At 38.1% G+C, this 14,238-nt stretch overlaps 1 protein-coding gene across 3 annotated transcripts in view; it reads left to right on the top strand.

Moving 5' to 3' along the window:
- The window catches only part of LOC131036464 (uncharacterized), a 130,204-nt gene that overhangs the window by 33,737 nt on the left and 82,229 nt on the right, over positions 1–14,238 (top strand). For all 3 annotated transcript variants that reach the window (XM_057968357.2, XM_057968359.2, XM_057968358.2), the window contains exon 4: positions 1,167–1,256. In XM_057968357.2, coding sequence (XP_057824340.1) covers positions 1,167–1,256 — 90 coding nt within the window. The remainder of the gene's footprint in view (positions 1–1,166; positions 1,257–14,238) is intronic.

Below are 14,238 nucleotides of genomic sequence, written 5' to 3' on the forward strand. Positions count from 1 at the left end.
AAAGACCAAAGCTAGCAACCAAGGTTGGAAGAAATACCATCAAGTGTCTACACCTTATCATGCATTGGAAGAGCCAAAGGCATTAACATTTATTGGTGTTGAAGTACCAATGCAAGATCTGAAAATGCTTCTTGGTGAGTTTCTATAAACTAAAACCAAGGGGGACAACACATTGAGAAGGATGCAATTGTATACACTCTATCTATGATTTTCTAGACAATTTGCAAGGGATTTCCTAGAAAATATATAGATAGTTACCCAATGACCATCATGATAACAATTGTCCTCAACATTGAGTCGGAACAAAATGTGAATTGTAAGAGCTTGAATGCAATGTGGTGAATCAGTTATGACGAGAACACAAGAATGAACAACTAGTACCTAGACCTTTTGATCAAGAAGGAAAGGCTTATTGATGCGATGGGCTAAGTGTACCTAGACCTTTTGATCAAGAAGGAAAGGCTCATTGATGCGAGGGGCTAAGTACAACAAGTTATAGCTTAGAAGTTTCAGTTTGCCGATGAAGCACCAAGTCTAAGTGGAAAGTTTACTATTTTGTTTGTGTTCACAATTGGAAAGTGAATAATAGAGACAGCCATTCCTAAAATTCAGTCCTCACAAAGAATTTTATATGTTTTACTTCTCATTTAATTATTGATATTGATTAGCCATATTAATTATCTATTTGCTGGAATTGAGGAAAGACATTCTTGAGGTGTATGATTGTATCAACGGGATAATTCTTGGTAGGATTATTAATTCTCAATAAGGCATTGTAGCTTTTCCTCTTATGATTATTGTTACTTTTGAGTTTTCACAATGCTGATTTAACTCAAAGTCCCTTAACAAATTAAAGAGATTATGATTTTTCATGGATAAGTAAATTGTTGTAAATTTTTATGGAACTTAAGGGAAATAACTTTTTCAAAAATGATTTTACTAGAGAAATAAATAATACATTCTAGTTGTAGAATTTCAGTCTCTAAAGTGGTTTTCTTTTTACATGTGCAATGTATAAAAATTCAATGTATGATCTTAACATAAAATCTCTTCAAATTTTGATTTTCATTCATAGTATATACTAAATTCTATGAAATTGTGATTTGCTGGTTCCTTTTTTTTAAATTACTTGTGGAAGAGCACTTATATTTATAAATGTCATATAGGTGTCTCTACCTCGTCTCAAGGCAATGACATGGAGTATGGAGAATCAAAATTCTACACCTGCAAATCGAGTGGCTGTGATTAACCTTAAGGTATTTATCTTACATAGAGCTCTTTTGATATTTGCAATGCGTTGTTTATATTCATATTCACTTATGCACCTTTAATGTCTTACATAATATAAGCATTTTAATAATTTAATTTGCACCTTTTAGTGTGACACAAAATAAAACAGATTTACACTAGAATTGTTCTTTCAATTAGGAGGGGAAATTTCTTGTAAACCAACACTAACCTAATTCCAATAATATGTAATGCTATTTACAATCTGTACAATGTTTTCCTGAGTTGTTCATGCTCATGCTAAACAAACCAAAGGCGTGTTCTTTTGGATTCACCTAGGGCACAAGTTGATGTGCACTTTAACTCAAGGTGGAAAGGTTTTTATGCTTTTGACAGAAAGTAAACCCTACAACTATCACATTTATGTCATTCAACTAAAGATAGATATTTAACAGTGCAAGTACACACAAGGATTGGATTAGCTTAAACTCAAGGACACAAAAGCTTTGGTAGATTGATTTTAAAGATCAGTACAAAGCCACAATCTCCAATTATAAGAGCAAACCTGCCATACAAAGCTTGCAAATTTGCAAATAACAATTTAATCTACCTCAACACACATAACAAATAATACAGAACATCATAATAGCAATTTAGAAGGAAGATAAACATTGCTAAATAACACTGAATTAATAATACTAGATCCCAAAACAAAGTGCCAAAATCACTTAGTTTAATGCTTACAAAACTGTTGCATGAAAAATAATAAAAAGGCTAACTACAACTTCTACCCTAAGAATATATTGGTTGCATGCAACTTAAGCATTATTACAAAAATTAATTCCACTAATACTAATTGTAACTTAGGCAATCTTTGACGAGGGTCATGGATAAATACATCTAACAATAGATCTTCTAGAAGGTCATCTGGAAATAGCCACTCAATAAATAGATGATAAAAGTAGCATTTTCTGGAATGTCATTTTCTTGAAAATAGTGACAGCTAAAATAAGACTACTGACAGGTGGCTTTGGAGATGATTTTTGATGAAGTTTTCTCTTTGTTGTGATCATGGTGGATCTTTTGATGATGTTTGAAGTTTGATATTCTGAAAATCAATGCTTTGAATCTGATAAATCCTTTGTTCTGTTGACCACTCTGCCTCAAACCTTAGCCAGAACATGCTAATATGTGAAGCTATGTATACGGATATCATTGTTTTTCATTAATAAATGATATGTGACTCTAATCATGACAAAAACCTTTCTGATATAGATTAATAAATACTCTCTGATTGCTGTTCACAAACTTGCTGAAAAGATGACCGGCTGGAACAATGATGAACATTTCAAAACCCTAAGCACCCTTGCTAAAGTGATGCTACAAACTATGAAATCAGGCTTTTTTATGATAATTACTGTTTTGAGTTGCCATAAGTTATTTAAGACTGGTGCATTGATTGTTGGAACCTTAATCAAATGATAAGGATTACAGCTGTTATGATAAAGCTTTTATTGCTGCTTAGAACAATGAAGAGAGAGATCTAATCCCTGCTATTTCTGTCAAAAATCTGAGTTTCCTTTAATAAGGAGTGCCTATAGACATAGTTGAACTACTCGTCAAAACCAAAAACTTGCTAAGGCCGAAAAAGAAACTCGGCAAAAACTCGGTGAAAACTTGGCAAAAACTCGGTAAAAACTTGGGAACTTTAAAAATTGCTTAAATTTAATTAGAAATGCATTTTTTTTTGCAAAATTCAATGAGGAGATGCATCCAATGAGTCAATAAATGAGTACACAAAAGAAACAAGCCGAGTCTAGATCTTTTTAATTGATTTAAATGTAAAGTGGGTACAAAATCGTATCCTCATGAGGAATGCTGATGGCTTAAAGCAAAATAGTCAATAGTTTTTGTAAAACTAAAAGTAAATACATCAATACAATTACATCTTCCTCTTCCCAGCTCTAGTAAAAATTAGGGGAGAGGTAGAACTAGAGGGTCTAGTCCTAAAAGTCTGTTGTGGCGGTGCCTCCTCGCTTGGTATGACTAGCTCAGGCTGTGGCTCGACCTCCATCCTGGTTGTAGCTTTGCCTCTAGCTGCTCCTGGCACTGACAATGACTTATCATCCTCATCCTCAATGTCATCCAGTGTGAATCCAAATCTACCCCTCTCCACCTCCATAGCCTACCTCTCCAAATCATAGATGCCATCCTCAGTAAACAATGGAGGCTGCTCCTACGATGTCCAATCACTATAAGGATCAATATCATCCAAATCAATTGGACCAGCCGGTGCTACCTCTACCTTCCTTATGCACAACCGAAGATTATATTGCACAAAGACAAGGTCATTGAGGTGTTTTTGAGCTAACTTGCTTCTCTTCTTCATGTGGATGGCCTCGGACAAGCTCCAATTGCTCTCACAACTGGATGAACTCAAACATGTTTTAGCGCCCAAAAATCCATCTCCACTTGGTTCAAGTGCTCTAAAATCCAGCTCCACTTGGTCCAAGCACACAAGAATCTAGCTCAAAAGAGAAATAGCGCCTAAAGTTCCAGCTCCCATGAGGATCAACGCTCAAAAGTCCAGCTAAGACTAGGAACTGCAGTCACAAATCAAGTTCAGGCAAGATCTAGTGCTCTCCTTTGTCTTTAATTACCCCTAAATCCCACCTAGGGAGAGTGTGAATGATTGGGCCAGCCCAATTTGAGAGAAGTTTAAGCTAAATCATCCTCCTAGGTCAGCTTATGTTGTGAGGACCTAAAATCAAAGTGTGAGGACCTAAAAGGCACAGTTGAAACAAAATGTGTACGTGTAAAACTAGGAGAATAACTAAACGGGGCGGACTTAAAGTATAGGTCTGACTCGCATAAGCAGAGCAGATTAATGATTCAAGGCAGTTTGAGGTGTGGTAGTAGATTGAGAACGCACCACCTTGCACATATACCATTCAACCTTAACCCAAACCCCAGCCGACCTGAGTGAAATTAAAGAAATTTTAAAAGTTTTAAAACCAAATTGAGGGGTTTCAGCACAGCCAACTTGGTATAAGGATAATTTAATTTTAAAGCGCAAACCAACACTTGCTAAGTCAGCTAGATCATTGGAGGGTTAACACTTGCTAAGTCAGCTAGATCATTGGAGGGTTAACTCAAGTGTGAGAGCCCTATATGAGTAGAATCAAAGTCCATTTCAATGTAACAATTTCAATTCACCTTCACAGCGAATCAGGAGGAGGTGTTAAGGCAAATTTGCATCAGATTTTGGAGCTCATGTGAATCTCAGTCTTGCAACAGTTTCTTTCCACAATAAAGTGAAATTCTGATAAAACATTGAGGTGAGTTTTTAAGGCCTGATCAGGTATGAATTAGCAGACATCTGCATCATTATTAGACCTGATTTAAAGTGAATACCAGCAGCCCTATGTGCGAATTATGCAGACCTTTTTCATCTCTCCAGTAAGAGCTAAAGCAAGTTGACTTTCAGCGACAGGGTGGAGACTGATATCATTTTAATGGCATCAATTCAATTCAGACCCGAGCAAATATCCATCAGACCTGAGCGGTTTTGAGGAGCAAAAAATTCAGATCAAATCTGATTGTAAACAAATTTCATCAGCAGATTGTCATTTCCAGATTTGAATTGATTTTTTGAAACGTGATTAGTGATGCATTAGGGGTGTGAAGGATTGCTTTATTATCATGATTCTTGATTCATTGTGTCTCCTTTCAGGTTTTGATGCAAGGATAGAAGGCTAGGAAAGATGAACGTTCAAGGGGGAATGAAGAATTTGGCTATGACAGGGATTTTTCGATATCAAGAGGGAAGATCTACACATTCAAAGGAATGAAGATGCAAATGCAAAGGACTTTCAAGGCAAAAAGGATATCTTCACACATCCAAGAACACCTCAAGAACATGAGAAATGGATTAGGACAATATTCTTCTGCATCACGATCATCACAGATTCAAAGATGCAACTTGGAGAGAGGACTTTACAAGGATACACAATGAGGTAAATCAGCATCATGAAGGACTCACCAATACATATTCAAGTCATTCACGGAGGAGGCATGATGAAGAACATCTCAACATCAAGTGTAAGAATCAACATAAGGAGGGATACAATTACAACTATCTTGCATTTCCTTTGGAAATCCAAGATCCTAAGTGTTGGTGTTGGAAATAAGCCACACCTAGACCGATGATGGACTGGTCCAAGAGGGGCCAGTAGCTCAGTGGTAGAGCACTCCAGCAGCGTATGGAAGGTCCTAGGTTCAAGTCCTAGCTGGTCCATGTCTCAACATGGTATCAGAGCCAGGTCCAGGCTAGGAGCCTGTTGTGACGTTTTCACACATCGCCCCATTGCAAATGGGGACCCATGTTTTTTGCTCGTTTTCGCTTTGCTTTTTAGGGTTTTGTTTTGAATCCAGTCGGTTTTGGGAGTTTTTTGAATTTCCTTTTCTAGAATGCAAATTTTGAATGCAATGAATTCGCCAGAATGGTCTATTTTCAATTGGAATGTTGATGCAAAGCTTAAATTTGTCTAAGTGTTGAAGATGAAATGTGAATTTTTGTCCAATTGAATATTTTTGACCAAATTTTGACTTTTTTGAATTTTGGTCCTAGGCATTTCAAATGATTTGTTTTCGCCTTGTGAAGTGATAAAATGTGTAAAATCATGATATTTTGGCCTGTAGGAGCAAAATCGCTCCTGTCCCTCAGTGAAGGACGGGAGCTCGTTTTCAAATATTTTACTATTCCTGCAGGGTCAAGATGAATTACGAATTGGAAGTGATGGAGAAAGGCGAGATCTTTCCATTGAATATAAATTGAAGATTTTCATGAGCACAGAAATGCCTCCAGGGGAAAAATCGCTCCTGTCCCTCAGTGAAGGACCGGAGCTACAAATCCAATTTTGCTTTGTCCTTGCAGGATTTTAACGTCTTGACGATGTGAAAAGGTCCAGAGAGGTGCATTTTATCAAATGAATATAACTTGAAGCGCTGTCGGGGAGATCAACAGGATAACAAGTCCGGCTTGAGTAAGGTCCTGATCCTGAAATTTGGCTAAGTCTGGAATGTCCTGATCCTGAGATTTGACTAAGTCTGGAAACTGAAAAAAACCTCCAAAAACTAGATTTTGCAATATAACTCCTGGAGGTCTAAAACCACTCTCAAACATCCTGAAAGTATATATGGAATATAACTTAAAGTATAAGTGACATTATACTTAAATGTTATATTCCATAAAAATTATCCTGATAGAGAGTGCGAAAAGTCAAATTTCGCTCGTGTCCTTCTCCAAGGGTCCACAGCGAAAAGCGCTCCTGTCCCTCTCCAAGGAACCAAGGCGAATCGCTCGTGTCCCTCACCAAGGGTCCAGAGCGAAAATGCTTAGTTGAGCTATTCCTGACCGTGTTTGGACGAATTGAGACATCAAAGGCATGGTGAAGGACGAAATGAGCATGATAGAGCATCCAGACTTGATCAAAAACAATGAAATCATGAAGTTCGCTCCTGTCCCTCACTGAAGGACCAGAGCGAAATTCTTCATAAGGTACGATCTGGGCAAAGATCAAGCAAATTTTATGTTCAAAGCCAAGGAAAGAGGCGAAATGAACGCGTTTAAGACAAATTGAAGATTACCAAATGCCAACAAGGGACCAGAGCGATTTTTGTCTAAGATGATTTTCTTGCCCAGTTTGAGTGGATCCCAAGGCATGGATAAGTGAAAAGGTACGTTACGAAGCCGTTGAAGGTAGTTTTTGAAGGTGACAAAGTGAAGTGAAGCATACAAAGCCAAGATCGCTCCTGTCCCTCTTCAAGGGACCAGGGCGATATGATGATTATATTGCCGTCCCTCCAAATTCAAGACACTCCAAGGCGAAGAACAAGGTGGCAAGGACGTCTTAAGGCATCTTCGTCAAGCACAAAGCATCAAAAATTGCCAAAGATGAAGGATTTGCACCAAATATCCTAATTCGCTCCTGTCCCTCAGGAAGGGACCAGAGCGAAATTTGCATAAAGGCATAAAATTTGAAAGTTTATCAAGCATCAAGTGATCACGAAGGATCAAGGGACCACGTTTTACCCAATGAAGACAATGGCAAGTTGAAAAAGGCAATGACAAGCTCAAAATCATGAAGTTCGCTCCTGTCCCTCAGGAAGGGACCAGAGCGATGTTGAATATATTGGCTAATTCATGCAAAAATCACGTTGAGTCAATGTTTTGCAAGGTCATACAAGGTATAAGATGTCTTTTGAAGATGATATGCAAGAGTTTTGAACGTAAAAGTGTCATCAATTAAGTTAAGGGACTCATATCGCTCCTGTCCTTTGGACAAGGACCAAGGCGATTTTTACTAAAACACTCATGTTCCGACAAAATCAAGACAATGCAAAGATCGCCTAGGTCAGGGACGTCCTTTGGAAGGCAATGAACGAAAAACGAAGATCAAAAACTTGCCAATTTGAGCCAGGACATAAGGATCGCTCCTGTCCCTCTTCAAGGGACCAGGGCGATATCACCACAAAAGGACACTCATTCACACATGCAAGTCAATTAAGCTCAAAGGACCTAGCGAAAATGGCAATTCCAACGTGGAAATAAGGACCTTGGACGTAAAAATTGCAAGAATCATGACCAAATTGATGGATCGCTCCTGTCCCTCAGTCAGGGACCAGGGCGATGAGGTACGTATCTTCCCACTTTTTCATTTTTGGGCGCTAAACAAACATTTTTGAATTTATTTAAATGCTAAAATTCGATAAGTTTTGAAAATTCAATTAAATGGCATTTAAATATTGCGCTTGATATTAATTAAATTATTTTGCCTTGTAAAAAATCGAATTTGTTAATTTAAATGACAAAGGCATTTAATTAATTATTTATTAATTAATAGAAAATCAAAAGGAGCGCTTGGTATTTTATTGGTTTATAAAAGTCGGCCTTGTTATTTATTAAAAAATCGTTTAATTTGCTTTATTTTCACAAAGTCGGCCTTAAGGTAAGTATGAGGTGAGCGCTATAAAGGGAGGGTGAGAATCTTCATTTTCACATCATCATTTTCATCTCTTACATGCGATTTGAGGAAGACAAAGGAGAAATGCGATTTGGAGTATACAAAGGAAGTGCGAAAGTATCATTCAAGAGGAGGAGCGAATTTATATCCAAAGGAAGGCGTTAGTACTATCCAAGGAAGTGCGAACTTGTCCAAGGCATTGGAGATCACGTCAAGGATATACTAAAGGTGGCGAAATTGCTATTTTGAAGAGGAGATCACGTTGAACACATCTAATATCAATTTTGCCTAGGCGATTCCTTTATTTTGCATTTTAGAGTTAAGCTCTCAAAGAGGTATGGCGATATGGATTTATTGTTTTGATTTTGAACGTTGGTCGTCATTGCCTTAGTTTTGAATTTTGAAATTTTGTTTTTCCTTAGCTCAGTCTTTTTTAGGAAATGATTAATAAAGGACTTATCATTAAGTTTCCTAAAAAATTGCTCTCTAATTTATGTTATGTATTGCAAAATCATGTTACTAATTTTGAAATGTTGTGTAGGCATCGAATGAAGATCTCTTCAAGAAAAATCAAGCCGGATCAAGGACAGTCTTCGCCAGGACGATCAAGCCAGGACATGGACGACCTTCTTTGGACTAACATCATCAAGGGCAATCCAGCGTTCCAAGGCGAGGTACATCATCTTCCTGCACATCAAGGACGCAAGGAGTTAGAACAAGGGCTCGTTGAAGAAGCAAAATAGTTCTAGATGAATTAATTAAAGCAAGCTTCTCAACAACATCAAGTTGAATATCTACCAAGTTCCAAGTGTCAAATGAGGTGGTGTCCTAGTCATCATTTCTCCAATCAGTGAAGTCCATCTCAGCATGTCCAGATTCAATGTACTTAACTCATGGAAGGTGGCACAAACTCCGATGTACCTACCCCGGCTATCCATTGGTCGATTTTTCTAAAAGGGACATGTGTCCAAGCAATACAATTTTATCATTGGTCAAACATTAAATGTTATGTAATGGTTGTAACAAACCCTAATTAGGGTTTTCATTGTAAAATCTTGGCCATTGATCTTGAATTGATCTAAGCCATCAAATTGTATTGTGGGCACTATATAAGCCCAGGCATTTCATTTGTAAAGGCTAATAATTAGCAATTAGAGAGAATTGTAAATAGTTAGAATAGTTAGAGAATAGTTGGAAGCAATTAGAGTAGAATAGGAGGACAAGGCAAGAAATTGTTGCCATTGATTGTAAACAAACTCCATTTTCATTGAAGTAATGGTGAAATATGTCGTTTTCTTGCAATTTGCATGGTTTCTTGTTGAGTCTTCAATCTTAGATGGTAGATGATTAGATGAATGAAGGAAATGTGATTGATTGATGGTGGAATTCGTACATCCATACTACTAGCAGTTTGTTGATTGCAGACTTGCCTTGTGTAGTCAACTGGAATAGTTCAACTTAAGCTCAATTTCAATTTGTTGCCTCTTCATTGATATGCATCAACTTGGATGGTGTCTATGCCTGTGGTGATAATTTGAACATCATAAAGCGTCCCTTAGAAGATCGCACTAGTCTTGTGTAGATGTTCCATTGATGTCAAAACAAGATCTAGTTAGAGTTTCATCAAAAATCAAGTCATTGCTCCTACATTCTTAGTATTAGGATTAGATCCTCTCTTCGCCCTTATCCTTTTTCCATTTTTTCCAAGTCTAAGTTAGTCAGAGCCTGTGTCCAGCAAAGCAGATCGGAAGTTCAATCATCACATGTAAGTCCCCTTGTGATTCCAGCAAATCACATCATACCACTGGAGCTTGTCCACACGTAGAGACCCTACCAAAAGAACCTTGGAGTCTACCTAACTGATCCTTTACGCGAATCTTCAGCAGTTAGAGACTATTTTCTCAAGAGAGGATAAGATGCCCTTAGGTATTTTATTCTGTGTATGATTGTGTACAAAATACACGTCAACAGAGCCCCAAGCACACGAGAGGTGTGGCTTAAGGGGGGGTGTTGGTGTTGGAAATAAGCCACACCCGGACCGACGATGGACTGGTCCAAGAGGGGCCAGTAGCTCAGTGGTAGAGCACTCCAGCAGGGTATGGAAGTTCCTAGGTTCGAGTCCTAGCTGGTCCATGTCTCAACACTAAGGGAAAAGTCGGAAACATTCAAGATATCATGGAGATGATACTTCATACTTTATCAAGGAAATCAAGAATTTTCAAGACCAAGGTGAAGATGAGGATATCAAAGACCCATTCCACATTTCAAGGAAACTTCAGAATGTAAAGGAGGATATCAACATCTCAAGTTCAGATTATGGAGAAAACTTCACAAGGATGTTGAACACAAAGGATTCCACATCATGAAAGTTAAGAACTACATTGAGGAATTTCAAGATCAAAGACTATTAAGAGAAAGGAGTCAAGATGTCTAGGATCAATGTAGGGACATCACAAGGTGGATTCCCAAACAAGAGGATGGAAAGTGAATGTGATCAAGGAACGATAGTTTCAGAATAGTTAAGCAAAGTTAGAAACTTGATCATTAAAGATGATACAATTTGAGAATATGATTAATCACCATCATCAAGCAATTAGAAATGTTGAGTATCAAGAAATATTGCTTGAGACACAAAGACTTCTTTGTGATGATCTACAAAGAGCAAGTTGAGTTGGCGCTTGTTGTGACCATTTCACACATCGCCCCATTTGAATGGGGACCCCCTCTTTTCGCTTTTGTTTTGTCTGTTCTTCTCTCTGCTTTTAGGGTTTTGAGTGAGTGAGTGGTCTGTTTGGGCTAGGGCTAAACCTTGGAGGTTTCTTTTGAATGTTTTTTTAAGCTGAGTCCGGGCAAATTTTGAAAGTTATTAAGCGTCCTCCCGAGGATTGAGATTGTTGAAGTAAGGTGAGTCTGTCAGGAAGTCAGATAGGTCTCAGGTTAGGTCTAGATTCAGGGTTTTGGGGTAAAATCCAAATTTTGTCTAAGTGTTAGCATTTTGAAGGTGGAATTGTGTGTTCTTGCCTAGGTGAATTTTGATCAAATTTTGGAGGCAAGATGATGCCTGAAACAGAGAGTTCGCTCCTGTCCTTCACTGGAGGCCCAGGGCGAAATTCATTCTAAGTATAATTTCTTGTTTTGAGAAGGCTTGCTAACTGGTTCCTGGCCTTGAAGATGACCTAACTCTGCCTTGTGAAATGTTTGGAGACTTAAATTTTGAATGGATTAGCCAGAAAGGATGAAATCGCTCCTGTCCCTTGCTCAGGGACCAGAGCGAAAATGTTATTTTTTGCATATTTGTCACTGACTTTTCTATTTTGTTTTGTGCAGGGTCTCCAGGAGTGATGATTGAACGTGACTTGATACTTTTGAAGATTTTGAAGACACGAAAATGGTGAATTTTGAAGATTTAGAGCAGTTCGCTCCTGTCCCTCTCCAAGGGACCAAGGCAAAAAGACTTATTTGAGTCATTCCTAACCTTGTTTGGTTAAATTGAAACATCAAAGGCATGGTGAAGGACGAAATGAATGTGATAAAGCATCCAGATTTGATTAAAAACAATGAAATGATGAAGTTTTTGCCTAGAAAGGTAATTTCGCTCCTGTCCCTCACTAAAGGACCAGAGCGATTTTCTTTATATACACATTTTTAGACCTTTCTTGGACTTGAACTCTTATTCATGGTGTGTAACAAGGTGAAATCTTCCCTAGCAAGGACATTTCGTGAGAAAAAGTGAAACGATTTGATCATGATGGCAAAGTTCGCTCCTGTCCCTCACTGAAGGACCGGAGCTTGATTCTCAAATTTGCATTATTTTTGCAAGATCAAAGTGATTTTATGATTTGAAGAGGTCAAGGAAAGCATGATTTGTCCGTTGAATATAACTTGAGTGGTCCACAAAGGAGGAAATCAACCTAAATGACAATAGGCGCTCCTGTCCTTCATTGAAGGACCATGGCGTTTTTTCAAGATTCTCCTCTTTGTTTAAGATTTTGAGGCAAAACCTGACTTGGATAGGAGGGAGAGATGGCGTTTTATGCCTTAGATGCGATTGAAGGTTTAAAGAACAAGGAAATATACCCAGAAGGCAAAAGGCGCTCCTGTCCCTCTCCAAGGGTCCAGAGCGATTTTCTAAAAAGTGCAAATTTCTTGCAAAGGACAAGGCAAGTTTGTGATTGAAATGAATGGAATAAGGCATGTTTAGCCCGTTGAAGATAATTTGGAAGGCTAGCAAAGGACAAACAAGTTTGAAATTGCAAAATCGCTCTTGTCCTTCACTGGAGGACCAGGGCAAAAATCTTTGGAACACCTATTTTGCCTTGCAAAAACAATTTAAGCATGCATGGAACAAGTGAAGGAGATCATCACTTACCCCGCACTAAGAGTTGGCAATTAAAAGGACGAAGGAATAAGAGCAAAAGTGAAAATCGCTCCTGTCCCTCACCCAGGGACCAGGGCGAAAATGTCCTAATACACTTTCCTCCTAGAGACCAAATGAATTAAACTTGAGACTCCAATTGGAAATGCCATTTTTAAAGCCTAGATGAAGTTTTGAACGTGGGAAATAAGGAATGCAAGGCCTAAATTAGAAGTTCGCTCCTGTCCCTCTCTAAGGGACCAGGGCGAAGTTAGTGGCATTCAATATTTTTAACCATATTTGGTCGTTAACATCCTCCAAATCGCATTAGATGCCAAAAATCACCAACTTCGAAATATTTGAAATAATTAATTAAAATTGGCATTTAATAAAGGACACATTGGCATTTAATAAATTAATTTTGAGCCTCAAAAAATTGAATTTTTATTATAAAGGCATTTAAAATTAATTTTTGTGAAATTAAAATTTAAAATGGAGTGCTTGAGGTATTATTTTTATTTATTTTATCAAGTCGGCCTCTTCTTTTTGCAATTTTATTTATTTTTTAGGCCTATTTTGCCAAGTCGGCCTATGGGAGGCAAAGTGGTGAGCGCCCTATATAATAGGGGTGTTTTGATCAAGTTTAATCAATCATTCACTCATTACTTTAAGTGCGAATTTGGAGATCAAGAAGAAGGTGCGAAAGCTGGTCTATTTGGAGCGAATTTGTCTTAAGTATTGAAGACTAGAGGTGGTAGAGCTGATGCTTGTGAAGACTAAAGGAGGCGCATTTTGCTAAAGGGAGAGCTTTGATCTACATTTTTCTCTAGCAAATTCACCTTATTTTTGCATCATTTCTTAGAATTAATTCTCAAGTGGAGGTATGGCGTAATCACCTTGACACCATTATTGAAGATTTGAATTTTCCGTTTTTTTTTGAAAATTCTAAGTTTGATGTAGTTAGTTAGGAAGTGATAACTCAAGATTTATCATGAGGTTTCCTAATTAATATCTTTTATCTTCCTTGCCACTCTCTTAGATATTTTACTAATTATGAAATGTTGTGTAGGTGTCAAGATGGCGACTCCAAAGGCAGGAGCATCCACTAGTCGTCCATCTCTCATGAAGGAAGATCAGAGGAATGAAGAATTGGAGACCAAGATCGTGTCCAAGTGGAGCAATATTGGAGATACCAACTTGTGAAATTTCAGTGTCAAGAAGTTTCGAGAGGTCCCTTACATTGGCAAGCCATCACCTGTCGCAAAGAGGATAATTGAAAGTGGCATCATCAAGGCGGCCGGTTTCCCTCCAGCAGTCCAGTGCCATGAGCTAATGATCGAGTGTGCTCGCCATTATGACCCACAATCAAGATCAATCGTATCCAAGGAAGGGAACACTTTGGCATACCTTTCGGAGGAGGCTATAAGTGAAGCTCTCCATCTTCCAGAGCATAAAGATATGATTTACAAAATCCTAGAGGGAGCCAGGTCAATGTATGAAGATGATCCAGACACTTGCTTAAGCATCATCAATAAGAATTGGTTACTCAAAAGTCGTCCTCGCCTGAGCAAGATTCCCAACACACCACATAGGATCGACTTCCAGGAGGAGTACAGAGATTTGATAACTTTG

This window comes from Cryptomeria japonica, chromosome 7 (genome assembly GCF_030272615.1).
Source record: "Cryptomeria japonica chromosome 7, Sugi_1.0, whole genome shotgun sequence".
NCBI lineage: Eukaryota > Viridiplantae > Streptophyta > Pinopsida > Cupressales > Cupressaceae > Cryptomeria > Cryptomeria japonica.